The 14,766-nt window shown below is 39.8% G+C and overlaps 1 protein-coding gene across 6 annotated transcripts in view; it reads left to right on the top strand.

The window, feature by feature from the left end:
* The window catches only part of bcar1 (BCAR1 scaffold protein, Cas family member), a 106,626-nt gene that overhangs the window by 39,532 nt on the left and 52,328 nt on the right, over positions 1-14,766 (top strand). Inside the window, exon 1 of one of the 6 annotated variants that reach the window (XM_077248806.1) lies at positions 13,795-14,245. The exons of the other annotated variants lie outside the window; for them this stretch is intronic. Coding sequence (XP_077104921.1) covers positions 14,234-14,245 — 12 coding nt within the window. The 5' untranslated portion in view covers positions 13,795-14,233. Of the gene's footprint in view, positions 1-13,794; positions 14,246-14,766 lie in introns of those variants that run through there. 6 annotated transcript variants of the gene reach the window in all.

Below are 14,766 nucleotides of genomic sequence, written 5' to 3'. Positions count from 1 at the left end.
ATCTGGAATAATCAAGTTCAAAACAGTTCCTTTATACTTGACCATTGATTGTAACCATCATGAAACAATATTTTTTTATCTGATTAAGTCTTCCAGAGAACCCCTTATTCTAGGTTACCCCTGGCTGCGGCTTCACGACCCTCAATTCTCCTGGACCTCTGGATCCCTCCTCCGTTGGGGCTCTGCGTGCGTGGATTCTTGTACCTCTCCTGCTTACACTGTGGTCGGGAATAAAGAAATTCTGGCGGCTATTGAGGAGTTGAGTGCCAGTTCCTTGAATAAGCCACAAGATCTAACACTCATGCCCCCTGATTACTATGACTTGAGAGAAGTGTTTAGCAAACAACGTGCTACTAAGCTACCCCCTCATAGACCATAGGATTGTGCTATTGACCTTCTTCCGGGCGCACTCCCTCCTAGAGGTCACCTATATTCCCTCTCTGCCCCAGAGACTAAGGCCATGACGAATATATCTAGGATGCTTTGAGTACTGGTTTTATTCGCCCGTCATCTTCACCAGCTATTGCTGGTTTCTTTTTTGTCCCCAAGAAAGACGGTAGTCTTTGGCCCTGTATAGACTATCGTGGGCTCAATAAATTGACCGTTAAGAATCGTTACCCTCTCCCACTAATGTGCTCGGCGTTTGAACTACTCCAGAAAGCTAAGATCTTTTCAAAGTTGGATCTGCGAAGTGCTTACAACTTGGTACGCATAAAGGAGGGAGACGAATGGAAGACAGCCTTCAGTACCCCAACTGGCCACTGGGAATATCAAGTCATGCCTTTTGGGTTAGCTAATGCCCCATCAGTTTTTCAAGCCTTCATCAATGACGTCTTGAGGGAGATGTTGAACCATTTTGTGTTTGTCTATCTAGACGACATACTGATTTTCACAGACTCTCTACAGGAACACATTCACCATGTCCAACAGGTGCTGAGGAAGCGTCTTGAGAATCAACTTTTCGTAAAACTTGAAAAATGTGAGTTCCGTGTGCCCCAAGTCTCATTCCTAGGCTATGTTGTCTCACAAGAAGGCATCCAGATGGAACCAACGAAGGTATCCGCCATCACCAACTGGCCCCAGCCCAGATCACTAAAGCAGGTACAAAGATTTCTTGATTTTGACAATTTCTATAGGAAGTTTATTCGCAATTTCAGCACTGTTGCAGCACCCATCTCCACTCTTACTAAGGGATCACCCACTCGTATCCACTGGACTGCTGAGGCGGAGCAGGCGTTCGACAGGTTAAAGGGACTATTTTCTTCTGCCCCAATCCTGGTACACCCAGACCCTGAACTGCCATTTATCTTGGAGGTGGACGCGTCATAAGAGGGAGTTGGGGCAGTGCTCTCCCAAAGGCCTATCACAGATAACAGAGTCAATCCGTGTTCTTTCTTTTCCAGATGCCTGGCGCCAGCTGAGAGAAACTATGATGTGGGCAATCGAGAGCTCCTTGCTGTGAAACTTGCACTGGAAGAGTGGCGCCACCGGCTGGAGGGGGCTAAGCATCCTTTTATTGTGTGGACAGATCACAAAAACCTGTCCTACCTACAGCAGGCAAAGCCCCTTAACCCCCGGCAGGCCAGGTGGGCTCTCTTTTTCACACGTTTTAATTTTGTTATCTCTTATAGACCTGGATCCAAGAATGTTAAGGCCGATGCCTTGTCACGCCAGTATGATTGTTCCCAGAGAGACCGTTCTCCAGAGTTCATCATCCCCAGAGACTGCATTCTTGCACCGGTTTCTTCGATCTATCGAGAACATAATGCGTGAGGCTCTACGGGGTGTAAACATTCCTGATGAAGTCCCTGCAGAATTCTTGTTTGTGCCCAAGGAAGTAAGGTCCGAAGTCCTCCAGTGGGGTCATGCTTCTGCCCTGGCTGGACATTCAGGAACTGAGAGGACGTTGGATTTTATTCAGAGACGCTTCTGGTGGCCAGAGATGACACGAGCGGTCCGATCTTTTGTACAAGCCTGCCCAGTCTGTGCTCAACAGAAATCCTCTAATCAGCGCCCTGCTGGCCTTCTACATCCCTTGCCTATCCCACAACGTCCCTGGTCTCACATCTCCATGGATTTTATCACTGGTTTACCAGCATCTGAAGGTAACACTAGTATACTGGTGGTGGTGGACCGCTTCTCTAAGTCCGCACACTTCATTCCGTTACTGAAACTCCCTTCTGCCAAAGAGACTGCTGACCTTATTCTTTAGAATGTGGTAAGAATCCATGGAATTCCAGTGGACACTGTTTCTGATCGAGGACCCCAGTTTATGTCTCGTTACTGGAAAGCATTCTGGTCTCTGTTTGGCTCTTCTGTCAGTCTCTCCTCAGGTTTCCACCCTCAGTCAAACGTCCAAACAGAACGGATAAATCAGGAGTTGGAGAAATATCTCCGTTGCTTCACGTCCCATCAGCCATCCTCTTGGAGCCGTTTCTTGTTATGGGCAGAGCTGGCACACAACACCTTACGCAGTTCCTCCACTGGTCTATCTCCATTTAAGTGTCAATTCGGGTTCGAGCCACCATTGTTCTTCAGCCAAGAGATAGAGGTTGGAGTCCCTAATGCTAAGAGATTTGTCGAGCGCTGCAGAAGGACATGGAAAAGGGCTCACGTAGCCTTGAGGAAGCACTCCACCCGCTACAAGAGAAGGAGGGCAACTCCACACTTCAGAATCGGACAAAGAGTCTGGCTCTCAGCTAAGGACTTGCCATTAAAAGTTGAGTCCAAGAAACTTGCCCCAAGATTTGTTGGCCCGTTCAAGATCACCAGACGGGTCAACCCTGTTACATACCAGCTTGCCCTACCGAGATCTTTAAGAGTGAGACCTACTTTTCATGTCTCTCATTTGAAACCCGTATGAACCTCTCCTTTGTCTCCTCCAGAACCCCCCCCCCGCCCCTCGTATAGAAGGTGGTCCCACGTACACAGTGAAAAGGTTACTTGATTCAAGACGCCGTGGCTTTCACTACCTGGTAGACTGGCAAGGTTATGGGCCTGAGGAACGTACCTGGGTGCCAGCACGACACATCTTAGACCCAGACCTGATCAAGACGTTCCACCGCTTGCATCCTGACCATCCTGGGCCGTCAGGAGCCGGCCGTAAAGGGGGGGGGGGGCCTGTCACACCACGGTCTGTCCAGCAGAGGGAGCCTGAGAGCACAAGACCTTCCACTTCTTCCTCTTAATCCACTGCTCATTATTGGTTCAATGTAATCACCTGTGCCTAGCTAGTTAGTGTGTTAACAGGTGTATATTTAAAGGCTTGCATTTGATTGTATCTTTGCTCAGTCTTGAAGTTTTCTAGCCTAGCCTATGCTTTTGTGTTTTCCCATTTTGTATAACCTGGAAGACTTTTGCTCAGACCTTTTGACCAGCTTCTCTGGTAAATATTTGTTTAATATTATTGGACTCTTTTGTCTGCATCATCCAGTGTGGATTTGTATCTTGCTCAACCCAGCACTTATGCTGGATCCTTTGTTCGTGCTCAGGAAAGAAAACTAAGTAAAGACTACCTGTTTTTTCCTCCTAAACCTGCCTCTTGTGATTCTCTGCCAATTGGGTCCACACTGTTCGATCCCCAGACTTGACAGAAAGAGCAAAAATTGACCAAACCATAATCATCAGTTATTTATATTTTGTTGGTTCCCTTTTGTTTTTGCATGTGTTGGAATTACAGGTTGGCAAAAAAACAAAAACAAAAAAAAAAACGTCCACAAAATTGCATGGTTCATAGCTTTATCACAAATAAAACTATTGACTCAAAGCACAACTGTGCAGTATTCTTTAAAAAAAAAAACTAATAATTTGAATAAAAGGTAAACATTCCTAGGCTGGACATCACTTTTGGTCACTACTGTACTTACTAGTAAAGTAACTTTTCTCAGTGTGTCACTCAAAAGCTTTTAACGTAGATTGTAAAAAGGCTCTGGATCTGAGATTGGAGTGAATGTGGCAGCGAATGGAATGGAAGAGACTGCAGAACTTGGAGTTGAGAGAAACCAGAGACTGCATTTCAGACCTCATAACTGAACTCTGACCTCTCCCCCTTCATCTCAAGCTATTTTCATTATTAGTTATTTGCTGCTGTGGTTTCGCTCAGCCATCAGTTGTTTCAGCATGTCAAGCCATCTTTTTCCTCAGTATACAAAACAAAGTTACAAGAATACAAACTAGAAACTATAAGGATACATTTGAACAAGAGTCATGCCATAATAATGTTCATTTTTTGTCCATAATATTTAATGAAGTGATTTATTTTTTAATGATTGTAAACTTATTAAATACATAATTTATTTTGAAATATTTATACACATTTTTGTTCAAAAGGTGAGGATCAGTAAAATTTGTTTTGAAAGAAAGAAATATTTTATTTAGCAAGTGTACATTTAATCAATCCAAAGTGACAGTAGACATTTATCATTTTACAAAAGGTTTCTATTTTAAATAAAAAATGTTCTTTTGAACTTTCTATTCGTCAATGCATCCTGAAAAAAATGTATAACAGTTTCCACAAAAATATTAAGCTGCACAACCGTTTAAATATTAAAAATAACAAGAAATATTTATTGAGCACCAAATCAGTATATTAGAATGATTTCCGAAGAATCATGTGACACTAAAGACTGAGGCAATGATGCTAAAAATTCAGCTCTGCCGTCACAGAAAAAATGTAAAATATATTAAAATAGAAAAGTTATTTTAAATTGTAATTACATTTCACATTATTGCTGTTTTTACTGTTTTTGATCAGAGAACTGCAGATTTGGTGAGCAGAGAAAGCGACTTCTTTCAAAAAATCTTAATCTCCACCATAAATATCTAATTTAGCTTGATTTATTAAAACTGAAAGACATTCTTTGTGTGATAGAGTATTTATAATCTTAATTAAAAATGTTCTTAAAAAAAGGCCACCCATTTCATATCATGACTTTTTCACTCTAGTACACCTCAATGTATCATTGAAAATCTATATTTGACAGTAAAGAGTGGCATGAAGACTAATCAGATGAAATAAGAAGGGAGTCGGATGGCAGAGAGACTGGTAATGAGATTACATTAGATGGCAGTTACTGATGGCCTGTCAGCTCTGGCTGTGGTGGTCTTATCTCAACATTTCCTCGAGACCTCCGCTTATTGCCTTATCCAGACACCTGGGACCCAGAGACTCTGTTTCTCACACTGACTCGTTCATTTTCAAGGGCAGAGAGCAAAGCTTGGATACACTGGGCTATACACACACTCACACACATGCAGTGAAATGCAGTAGACTAGAAATAAACGAATGAAGCAGTGTATCAGGCAATTGAGTTTATATCAAACGTTTCTCATTCCCCACAGATAGCTTCAAACAGCTGCCGCATTCTGGTAACAACTGCGCTTTTTATTGTAGGAAGCACATTTCCGAAAGTGGGAAATCGCAGTGATTCATAATTAACCTTTCAGACAGTGAAGCTATTTGTAACAGAGCGTAATAACACCGTTAATGCCTGGGAAGGGTATTACCTCACAATCCTCCAGACAGATAGTTTAACGGGAGGAACATAATTAAAGCTGTCGTTGTGGAGACCCTTATTCACTTCGGTTGTATGGTTGAGGTGAGGTTCAAGCAGAATGGGCTACTTGGAGAAAGCTGGCCCATGGGAAAACGGTCCCCTTCCTGGAAGTGATGGTCGGAGAGAGTGGCGTTCTGCTAGGGTTAGCACTACATTCCTGCATTCCACTGTGAGGGGGAGGGGAGGCCGGCTAATACTGCGTCTGTGTCCGGCGTCTGAAGGAGACTTGTAGGATTGTTTGGAGTTCTTTGGTGTTTGCATGTCTGTGTCCATGCATATCAGATGGGTCTCTCTTTTCATAGTTGTTTTAGAGTTTAGTCACTCTCTAGCTGCTGAGAATGCTGCAGTTCTCACCAGATTTATGGATTAGTGTGTGTGTGTTGACTAAGTTTGATAAGTCTCACATAAACGCCCTTAAAGCAGTCCTCAAAGGCAAAAATGATTCATAAAGGACATAATGTTCTTAAAATTATTTTTTGGAGTATTGTAAAGGTTCCGATAAGGGTTAGTCTGTTAGCTTTATGTAAAAACAATAGAAGCCAAGGGTATGTTCTCATTTAGATTGTTAGGTAAATGTAAACACAAAACAGTGCTAAACATCCCAAATACGGAAGTCGAAACAAAAGTAGATTTTCTCCTAAAATGGGAAAAAATTATCAAAACATCAGAGATGAGTCTCTCCTTTTCAGAGAGAAAAAAGAAAAAAGAAGTCAATCAGAGGAGAGGGAGACACAGTTAACTGTGTTTCAGCTTGTCAACAAACACGTGTGATGAACATTATTATTTTTTGCTGTGATTTATTACTGATTATATATATATTTCAGGTATTTTTTCTTTTTACTTTTCTACTTTTAATTATATTTTGTTTTGTTTTATTATTGTTTTAATATTGCTACATAATATTTATTTTCTGTGCTGTCTGTTTTGTTACTGTACATAATGTATACACTTCGGCAATTTTGTAAATGTTAACACAATATCAATATTTTTCTTTCCTTTTTTCTTTTCTTTTCTTTCCTTTTTTCTAGTTTCATTAACATGTTTTTTTTTATCTTGCCCCGTTTTCCCCTTTATGTCCTTTAACTCTTTGTTTACTGCACCATATTTATTTTCTGTGCTGCCTATTTTGTTACTGTACGTACTGTATACGCTTCGGTAATATTGTAAATTTTACCAATCATGCCAATAAAGCTCTGTTTAGAGAGGGATTTGGGAGAGAGCACACCTTTCAATGGGATCCAGAAACAAGAGAGCATAAAAAAAAACAGATTAAAATGAAAATCAAATCAGCACTATCTAATTAACCAGCCGGGTGCCCAGGTTCATTTATTGCTCTCCTCCATCTCTCCCCTCCTTTTATATGCGTGTGTGTGTTGGGAGAATAAAGGAGGTGATGATTGGAAGGCTCTCTGCATTTTTGAGACTGTGTGAAGCAAACACGCACACACACAGACACACACACAGACACACACACACACACAGACACACACACACACACACACAGACACACACACACAGACACACACACACACACACACACACACACACACACACACACACACACACACACACACACACACACACACACACACACACACACACACACACACACACACACACACACACACAGACATTGTGAGTAATATCCCCAGCACTCCTTGATTATGCTCAACTCTACATAATGCCATTTACTTCCTACCACATTAATGCTAATCATTTTATTGCAGTGAGGCTGAGAAAAGTGAGCTAGTCGTCTATTGCTGATGTTGTTCTGTGTGTGTGTGTGTGTGTGTGTGTGTGTGTGTGTGTGTGTGTGTGTGTGTGTGTGTGTGTGTGTGTGTGTGTGTGTGTGTGTGCTTATTTTGCTTGCTTTGCACACCCCATAAGTCTCATCCTTGCAACTTTAGATTAAAAGAGAGGAAGACTGATTCACTTTCTGTTTTTTAATCATCTTAAAGTATTACCATGACTGATAAGAGAATACTGATAATGAGAAACCAAATCTGAAAATAAACAAATATAATTATCTATGGAAATTAAATTTCGGTAGTGGTCTGATCAACTCTTGTTACTCCTGCTGTGTGTTAAGTGTGTAAAATCAGGCCGTGATTTAGATTGTGATTGATTTTCATAGGGGCTAGGTCTTGTTTTTTCCTGTTTTGTACAAATACAGGCCCTCATCCTCCGTTTGTAGAGAAGGGAGGACCAAAAACACTCCAGAGGGGGGTTGGAATGCTGCCTGTCTGCCGGTTACTGCATCTGCTGCAGTGTCCTGTAGGACAAATCATTGTCATTTTTTGTGTAGTACATGTTAGTTTGTGTAATTACACCTCTGCTTTTAAGCAAGTGTGTGTGTGTGTGTGTGTGTGTGTGTGTGTGTGTGTGTGTGTGTGTGTGTGTGTGTGTGTGTGTGTGTGTGTGTGTGTGTGTGTGTGTGAGTGAGTGTGTGTTTCCATGTGAAAACACAATGTGTGGCTGAGGATTTTCTCTCTCCTTCGTCATAAGTAGTTAAAAGATCTCGGTGACAGACTGCGCAGCGGGCCTGACAGTCCCAACAAAGAAAGGAACTCTTTATTCCTTTGTCCTTCAAAGCTGCATGAATATTGCTGTTGGCTTGGGGGCCGGATGTCTCAATACAAGGATGTGCATTGTTTTTTTTCTCAGAGCAGAGACTAGAGCGGTGCATCATGGGCAGGATGCTGATGCCGCTGCTGTTGTTTTCAGGAGCTGCTTTAGTAATTCTTGATGATGTGGCACCAAATAATTACACTCCCAATACAGCCTTCATTCAGACTCAGGAAATGCTTTGAATGTTTCTCTTGACTTTGACAGTGATCTTGGGGATTATTTTAGCCAGACTTTTCAAAGCATTCATCATTACAAGCCATACAGATGTCAAATGTCACTGCCATATTGTGGTCATGTCACGATATCGATGGGTTCAGATTATTGGAGAAGGGAAGCAACACTTGTTGATTGGAGAGCCTGGATCTTCTAAAAAAAAATCCCTTCATGGGAGTTGAAGTTAAATATTCTATTAAATGAGGAATGCACAACTTTTCAGTATCATATTGGTTATAGGACAATATACATTTTTTAGTTTTCATTTTTATTTTCCAGAATTTATATACTTTCATATACTTTTTTACAAATTAGAATAACCTTTGCCATAATCGAACACTCACTTATTATTTAAAAACTCAAAATTAATATTTATTTTTCATACTGTACATTATAATGTTGTGATGTCTAAATTCACTTAGCATTTAAAATTATTGTTTTTATTTATTTTTTCATTCATTTAGAAAACAAATGTATACAATTTATTGGACATTTATCGGTTATCGTTCATAACTTACAATTATTGGCTTATTGTATTGGCCAATGTCGGTGCTACTTTAAAAACAAAATTAAAACCATGTTCATTTAAAATCAACCTGTTGGTTAATTGAAATAGATGGGAATGTGTGACATCTACCAATTAAAAATGGTAAAGGTAAAATTCCAACCAATGTCTGAAAACTTGTGAGGGATAATTGAATACAAAACCAAAAAGTTAAACGTTATACATGTGTATGTTATATAATTTTATATTTAATAGTAATAATACTATTACTGTAAATATAAATTTATTTAGTAGTAATAATACTAAAAAAAGTAAGGAATAATTGACGACGAGCCTTTGAATTATTAGAAAAATAATGCACGCCTGAGGTGATAATGGCCGTTACACCTCAGGTGTGCATTCTTTTTCTAATAATAGTCAATTATTTAGCTTATACTATGGTTACCACACCTCAAAACATTGTTCAGATGATGTAATTCAAGACGTTTGTCAGATTTTTGTCCTTTCTTATGCATCTCATCCCAAGCCTCCGTTGCTAACAACTTGGAAATAATTTGTTGTTTTTATCCTATTGTTTCCCATATTTATTTGCTCGGTCAGTGTCATTGTGGGTTTTGGTTCTGTAGGCTGTAAAGACCTTTGAAATAACTGAAATCATTTGGCAAGGTGAAACTGTAATGTGGTCAAGACCTGCCTGGAACTACTTAAGCCGTGCGTTTCCCTGAAAATAATTACAGACCATGGAACGTTCGTCAACCAATCAGAGTCAAGCATTCAAGATAGTATAACCTAAGATAATATAGTGTGCTATTCCTACATACCTAGTGTTTGAAATTCTACTCATTCTTGAAGCTTGGCTTTATTAAATAAATCATCCTTTTATTTTGAGATATATCCTAGATCACCTTCCCACCAGAATTTTCCAGCAGATTCATCTGGAATTTAGAGGACTGATGTAGAGAAAACCTAACAGAGATGTTTTACTTCTTGGAATGGTTCAGTGTTGGAGAGAAGAAAAAAAATAGAAACATTACCATGGGCTGGTTCAGAGGGAAATGGGATTTCCATATTCATATTATATTACCCTCATCTGTATCTCTAAATGCTTGGTCTGTTCTGGGACGCCCGTGTCCGATCCGACTTGGGCTGAGCCTTTCTTGCCAGATCGCCCTGGATCTCATGACACGCACGGCACGCGGGGGTTTACAGAGGCCACTGGGCAGCGGTCACAGCTCCAGAGCTGAAACACTTCCAGCTGAACAACATTGTGCGTAGGTGTGACAGCCTGACCAAACTGAGACCGGCCCGCTCGGACACAATGGACCTACTGTTCCACTTTCACTGAGCCATTATACTTTACAACGGAGGCTAAGATATAGAAGATGTCATGCATATTCTAGTCATTGAATATTTAATACAGAACGATTTCAATCTTTTAACGAAAGGGTGCAGCGGTCTGTTACGAACAGCAAAGATTGTCTCATTTTCACCACTCGAGTGCTTTGTGACAGGCAGTTAGACCTCTCACCTCCAGACGAGCATCGCCCAACACCCGCCTCTTTCTAATATATAACAGGATTGTGATTAGTGGGCGCTGACGGAGGGGGCTTATTAGCTGAAGAGCGAGAAGGGTTGGGGCGCTAATTGAAATGATGTCTGATGTGATTGCCTAATCTCTATGATGACAAAATCCATGCACACTTGCTAATTTCTATGACAGCTCTGATGTCACTCAGGCTTAGCTGACGGAAATAAATAACGAACATCCCAGAGAACGTTTGAAGGAGCAAATGTTGTTTCAACCATCGAAATCCATCTTGCGTAGCAGACCCCCCTTAGTGCGAGATGAAGTGCTGCTCAATTGTCATGGAGACCAGACAAGGCACCTTGTGGCTTGAGAAGACAGCCACTGCGTGAAGATAAGGGCTTAGAATTCATTCTGCACTTTCAATTAGGGAGAATCTTGCTGATTTGACACTAGTTGTGCAGTGTAATTCATGGCCTCAGATTCATGGGCTTCAGGGGATTGTAGTCATTTAGGTATGGGGTGGGGGTGGGGGTGGGGGTGGGGGAGACTGTGTCTCAATTCCCACTCTGCCTCTCTAAAATGTGAATCGAAAATTGATACGCTAAACATTGGGACACTGATGACTCAATTACCTGTGACACGGTTAACAGGGTCAGGCATTAAAAGCACTGGTGTTTGATATCATCGTTGTGTCTTTGTTGTAGCTATTAAAAACTACAGTGCCATTATGGAATATGTGCTTGTCTTGCAATGTTTTATTTTTAAGCAAGATTATATACATACACTACTGTTCAAAACTTTGAGGCCAGTAAGATAAAAAAGAAGAAAAGAAATAAATGTTTTTATTCAGCAAGGATAAATTCGATTGATCAAAATGACTGCAAAGACAAAAGTTTATCTTTACAATTACAAAAGAAAAGATCCTGTTATAAACGATTAGCTGAATTTCAGTAAATGCTGTCCTTTTGAACTTTCTACTCATCAAAGAATCCTGAAAAGATGTATCACATTTTCACATTTTTAAGCACTAAATTAGCATATTAGAATGATTTCTGAAGGATCATGTTGTCACAATTATGTTCTGTCTAGTCCGCACCTGTTCTCGTTAGTCCCTGATTAGTTAACATTCATTCACCTGTGTCTAGTTAGTTCCTTGGTTTACCCTGTATATATGTATATATTCTCCCGTTAAGTTCTGTCCCTTGTTGGTTATTTTTCGTGTGTGCATGTCTTTGTTAACACATTGTTACATTCTGTTCACCTGCTTGTTGGATTAAAGCTTGTCTACCATTCCAATCTACTTCCGTCTGTCTGCTTCATCTGCCGAACCGTGACACTGAAGACTGGAGTAATGATGCTAAAAAAATCAGCTTGATCATCAAAGGAATAAACAGCATTTTAAAATATATTAAGATTTATTCAGTTGTTCCTTACATTTTTATCATTATTTTAAATTGTAATATTTCACAATATTACTGTTTTTACTGTATTTTTGAGGAGACTTCTTTCAGAAACATTTAAAAATCTTACTGACCGCAAACTTTTGAGTAGTGAACATAATGGATATTAAAGAAAATGTAATAATTTATAAAAAAAATAAAAAAAACTGAATAATATATCAGTATTTTTTTCCCATACATTAACAATGAAAGTTGGTGGGACCCAATATGGCTTTGGAGCTAATTGACATTTATTGTTTGTGAAAAAAAACGTAATCAAAACATTTTCTTTTGTGTTCCATAGAAGCAAGTAAGTCATACAGGTTTGGAACGTCGTGGAACAACATTTACATAAGAATATCATTATAGAATGTCATTTTTTGTGACAGAAAAAAAAACAGCTGTCTCTTTTTATATTAACATTATTATTTCCAGTAAACAAAATTGTGAGCATAGACCTTATTCACAGCAGCGACATGGAAAAAAATAAAAATAATAATTTGCTTTTTTAAAAATTAGTTTTTTACAACTTTTTACATGCCATTTATGCCATTGAAAACAAGTCTAACCCCTTAAAGCCTTGCTTTCACTGCCATGGCGCTGCTATGTCTTTTTGTTGCTTTTATGACTTTTACAGTGCATTCTAGTGAACATTTTAAGTGGACTGGAATGATTTTGACAGTGGGACAACTGCAGAAATGTCTATTCGATTTGGCCTTAAGGGATAGTTCATCAAAAAATTTATCATCATTTACTCCTATCCTCATGTCGTTCTGAACCGTATAACACTTTTTTTATCCTCCAAACTGAAAAAAGACACACTTTAGAATTTTTAAGCATATATCCCAAGTAAATTTTCTCCGTAGGATCATCTATCAAATCATCTATCAACAAGTGATACTAAATGAGAGAATATTCTCTGGCAGGACAGATCAGGTTTTGGAGGGTTCCAGAGAGGAAGGATTCACCTACCTCACTGACCTCTCTCCTGACCTCAGCACCAGCTGACAATGTCATGGCAGTTTAAGGACAGTGCGGCTCTCTTCTGTCACCTCTGTTACACTCCAGCTTTTAGGAAGGAATGGTGTCTTACTTTGTGCCTTGCTTTCATCTGAGGACTGGAATTTCTATCTGTTATTTGTAAATTGCAGAAGACAGTCCATTAGGACATGTAGCTTTTGCCTATTTACCACATTGATTTAAATGTGGATCCCAATTTGACCTCCTGACCTGGTCAGTCCCTCACGGGAGAATTAAAGAATGATGTCATGCTTTGAAAATCCTAGTGAATTGTGAACACAAAAGCAGACACGAATGGATTAGCGTAGTTTATTTACTTAACTATCATGAGTCATTTCATTTTTAAATAAATATATGTGCAATCAGAATCATATTTTAATTTATTATTATAGTTTTAATTTTATATATATATTTAATAGTTTTTTTCATGAGAAAAATAGTCAAGTCCCCCCCCCCCCCCCCCCGATAATTTTTACAAGCATAAATGATTAAGATTAATTTAATTTGAAACGAAGATAGAAAATAAATAGAGAACAGAGTTTTACTTCAGTAATACGTTAAGTAAAAAACAATATATGCCCTCAGTCAGGATCCATCTACCCAGTCCTTCCTTTTTTTAATCGATAGGTCTTTAATAATTAAGGTCAGATATATACTAAAAATAAGAGGTTAAACATTTTAAAACACTGCAAATGTCAATGTAGTTTAGCCTTTTGTCTCCTGAGGAAGTAGAGAAGAGTTGTGTGAGGCGATTTACTTCTAGAATAAAAGGACGAGCAACAAAATCAGCAGCAAAGGGAAAACAGAATGTTTGAGGCTGAAGGAAAAGGTCTAGACAAAGTTGTGTGTTTGTGTGTGAAGGGTACAGTGGATGGCCAAAAAACCAAATGTCTGTGTCTTTCTCAGGTCCACAGAGAGGTTCACTAAACATTCCTCACAGGCAGGGGGAGGAAGAGGGTAAGGCTCATTAACATAAGAACAGAGACCTCAGCCAATCAGCAGCAGGGAGAGGGAATGTCAGGTTTGAGAAGGAACTGGGAGGGTGTCAGGTTACCCTATGCATTCTTCCCTCCTCCTTTTGCCAGAGAGGGAGGGAGAGAAAGAGCACAGGACGGACACCGAGAGAGCGAGCAAGACAGAGAAGTATTTGGGACAGTCTCATTCTTGCCCTCTGACATCACGGAATTGGAGTATGTGTTAGGAGCTGCCCGGATTTTCTGCCCGTCGGAGACGCAGAGAGATTTGACAAAGAGCTGGACGGTCCAAGGGAGTTTTCATCGGGGGTCAAATCTCAGGCAGTTTAGTGCTGTCTGGAGTCCCGGAGATTCACACAGCGGGGCTGAAAATGAATTATCTGGTGAGTGTGTTTGCTGTTCTCGTTGTTGTGTGAATGCTTTAAGTTGGTTATGCTAAATGCCCTCGGGTAATGTATCTGGAGTGAATGGGAAAGTGTAGTTATGGTGGACAGAAGAAACACAAGAGACACTTTTAACTTTTTTTTTCTTAGTTTTTTTTTTTTACTTCAATCTAATACTTTATGTTTTATTTAACTTTTTAACATTGTTTAAGTAGCAACAGATCAGAACAAGTAGGCTATCAGCTTAAAAACCTCTTAAAAGAGGCAATAATAATTGCCGTAACACTTCACAAAGAGGCCGTCAGAATATATCGGCTCCATCTGAGGTTTTTAAAAATGGCTTTTCTTGAGGAGCAGTGAGTTTTGAAAGCTTAGGAGAGAGTGTGAGAAAGCAGGCATAACGGGAGAAAGAAGGGAAGGAAAAGGAGCCCTGCCGCTGTGAGCTTCTCTGCTGACTCAGGAGAAAGCTGAAAGATTAAGGGTTTATGTAAAGGAGCAAGGGAAAGAAGGAGGGAGAGAGA

The sequence above is a fragment of the Siphateles boraxobius genome, unplaced genomic scaffold, assembly GCF_051911475.1.
Source record: "Siphateles boraxobius isolate OS27281-9 unplaced genomic scaffold, OSU_SipBor_1 31, whole genome shotgun sequence".
Lineage (NCBI taxonomy): Eukaryota > Metazoa > Chordata > Actinopteri > Cypriniformes > Leuciscidae > Siphateles > Siphateles boraxobius.
The sequence above is the reverse complement of the archived record's forward strand: the minus strand, read 5'-3'. Positions and strand labels throughout refer to the sequence as shown.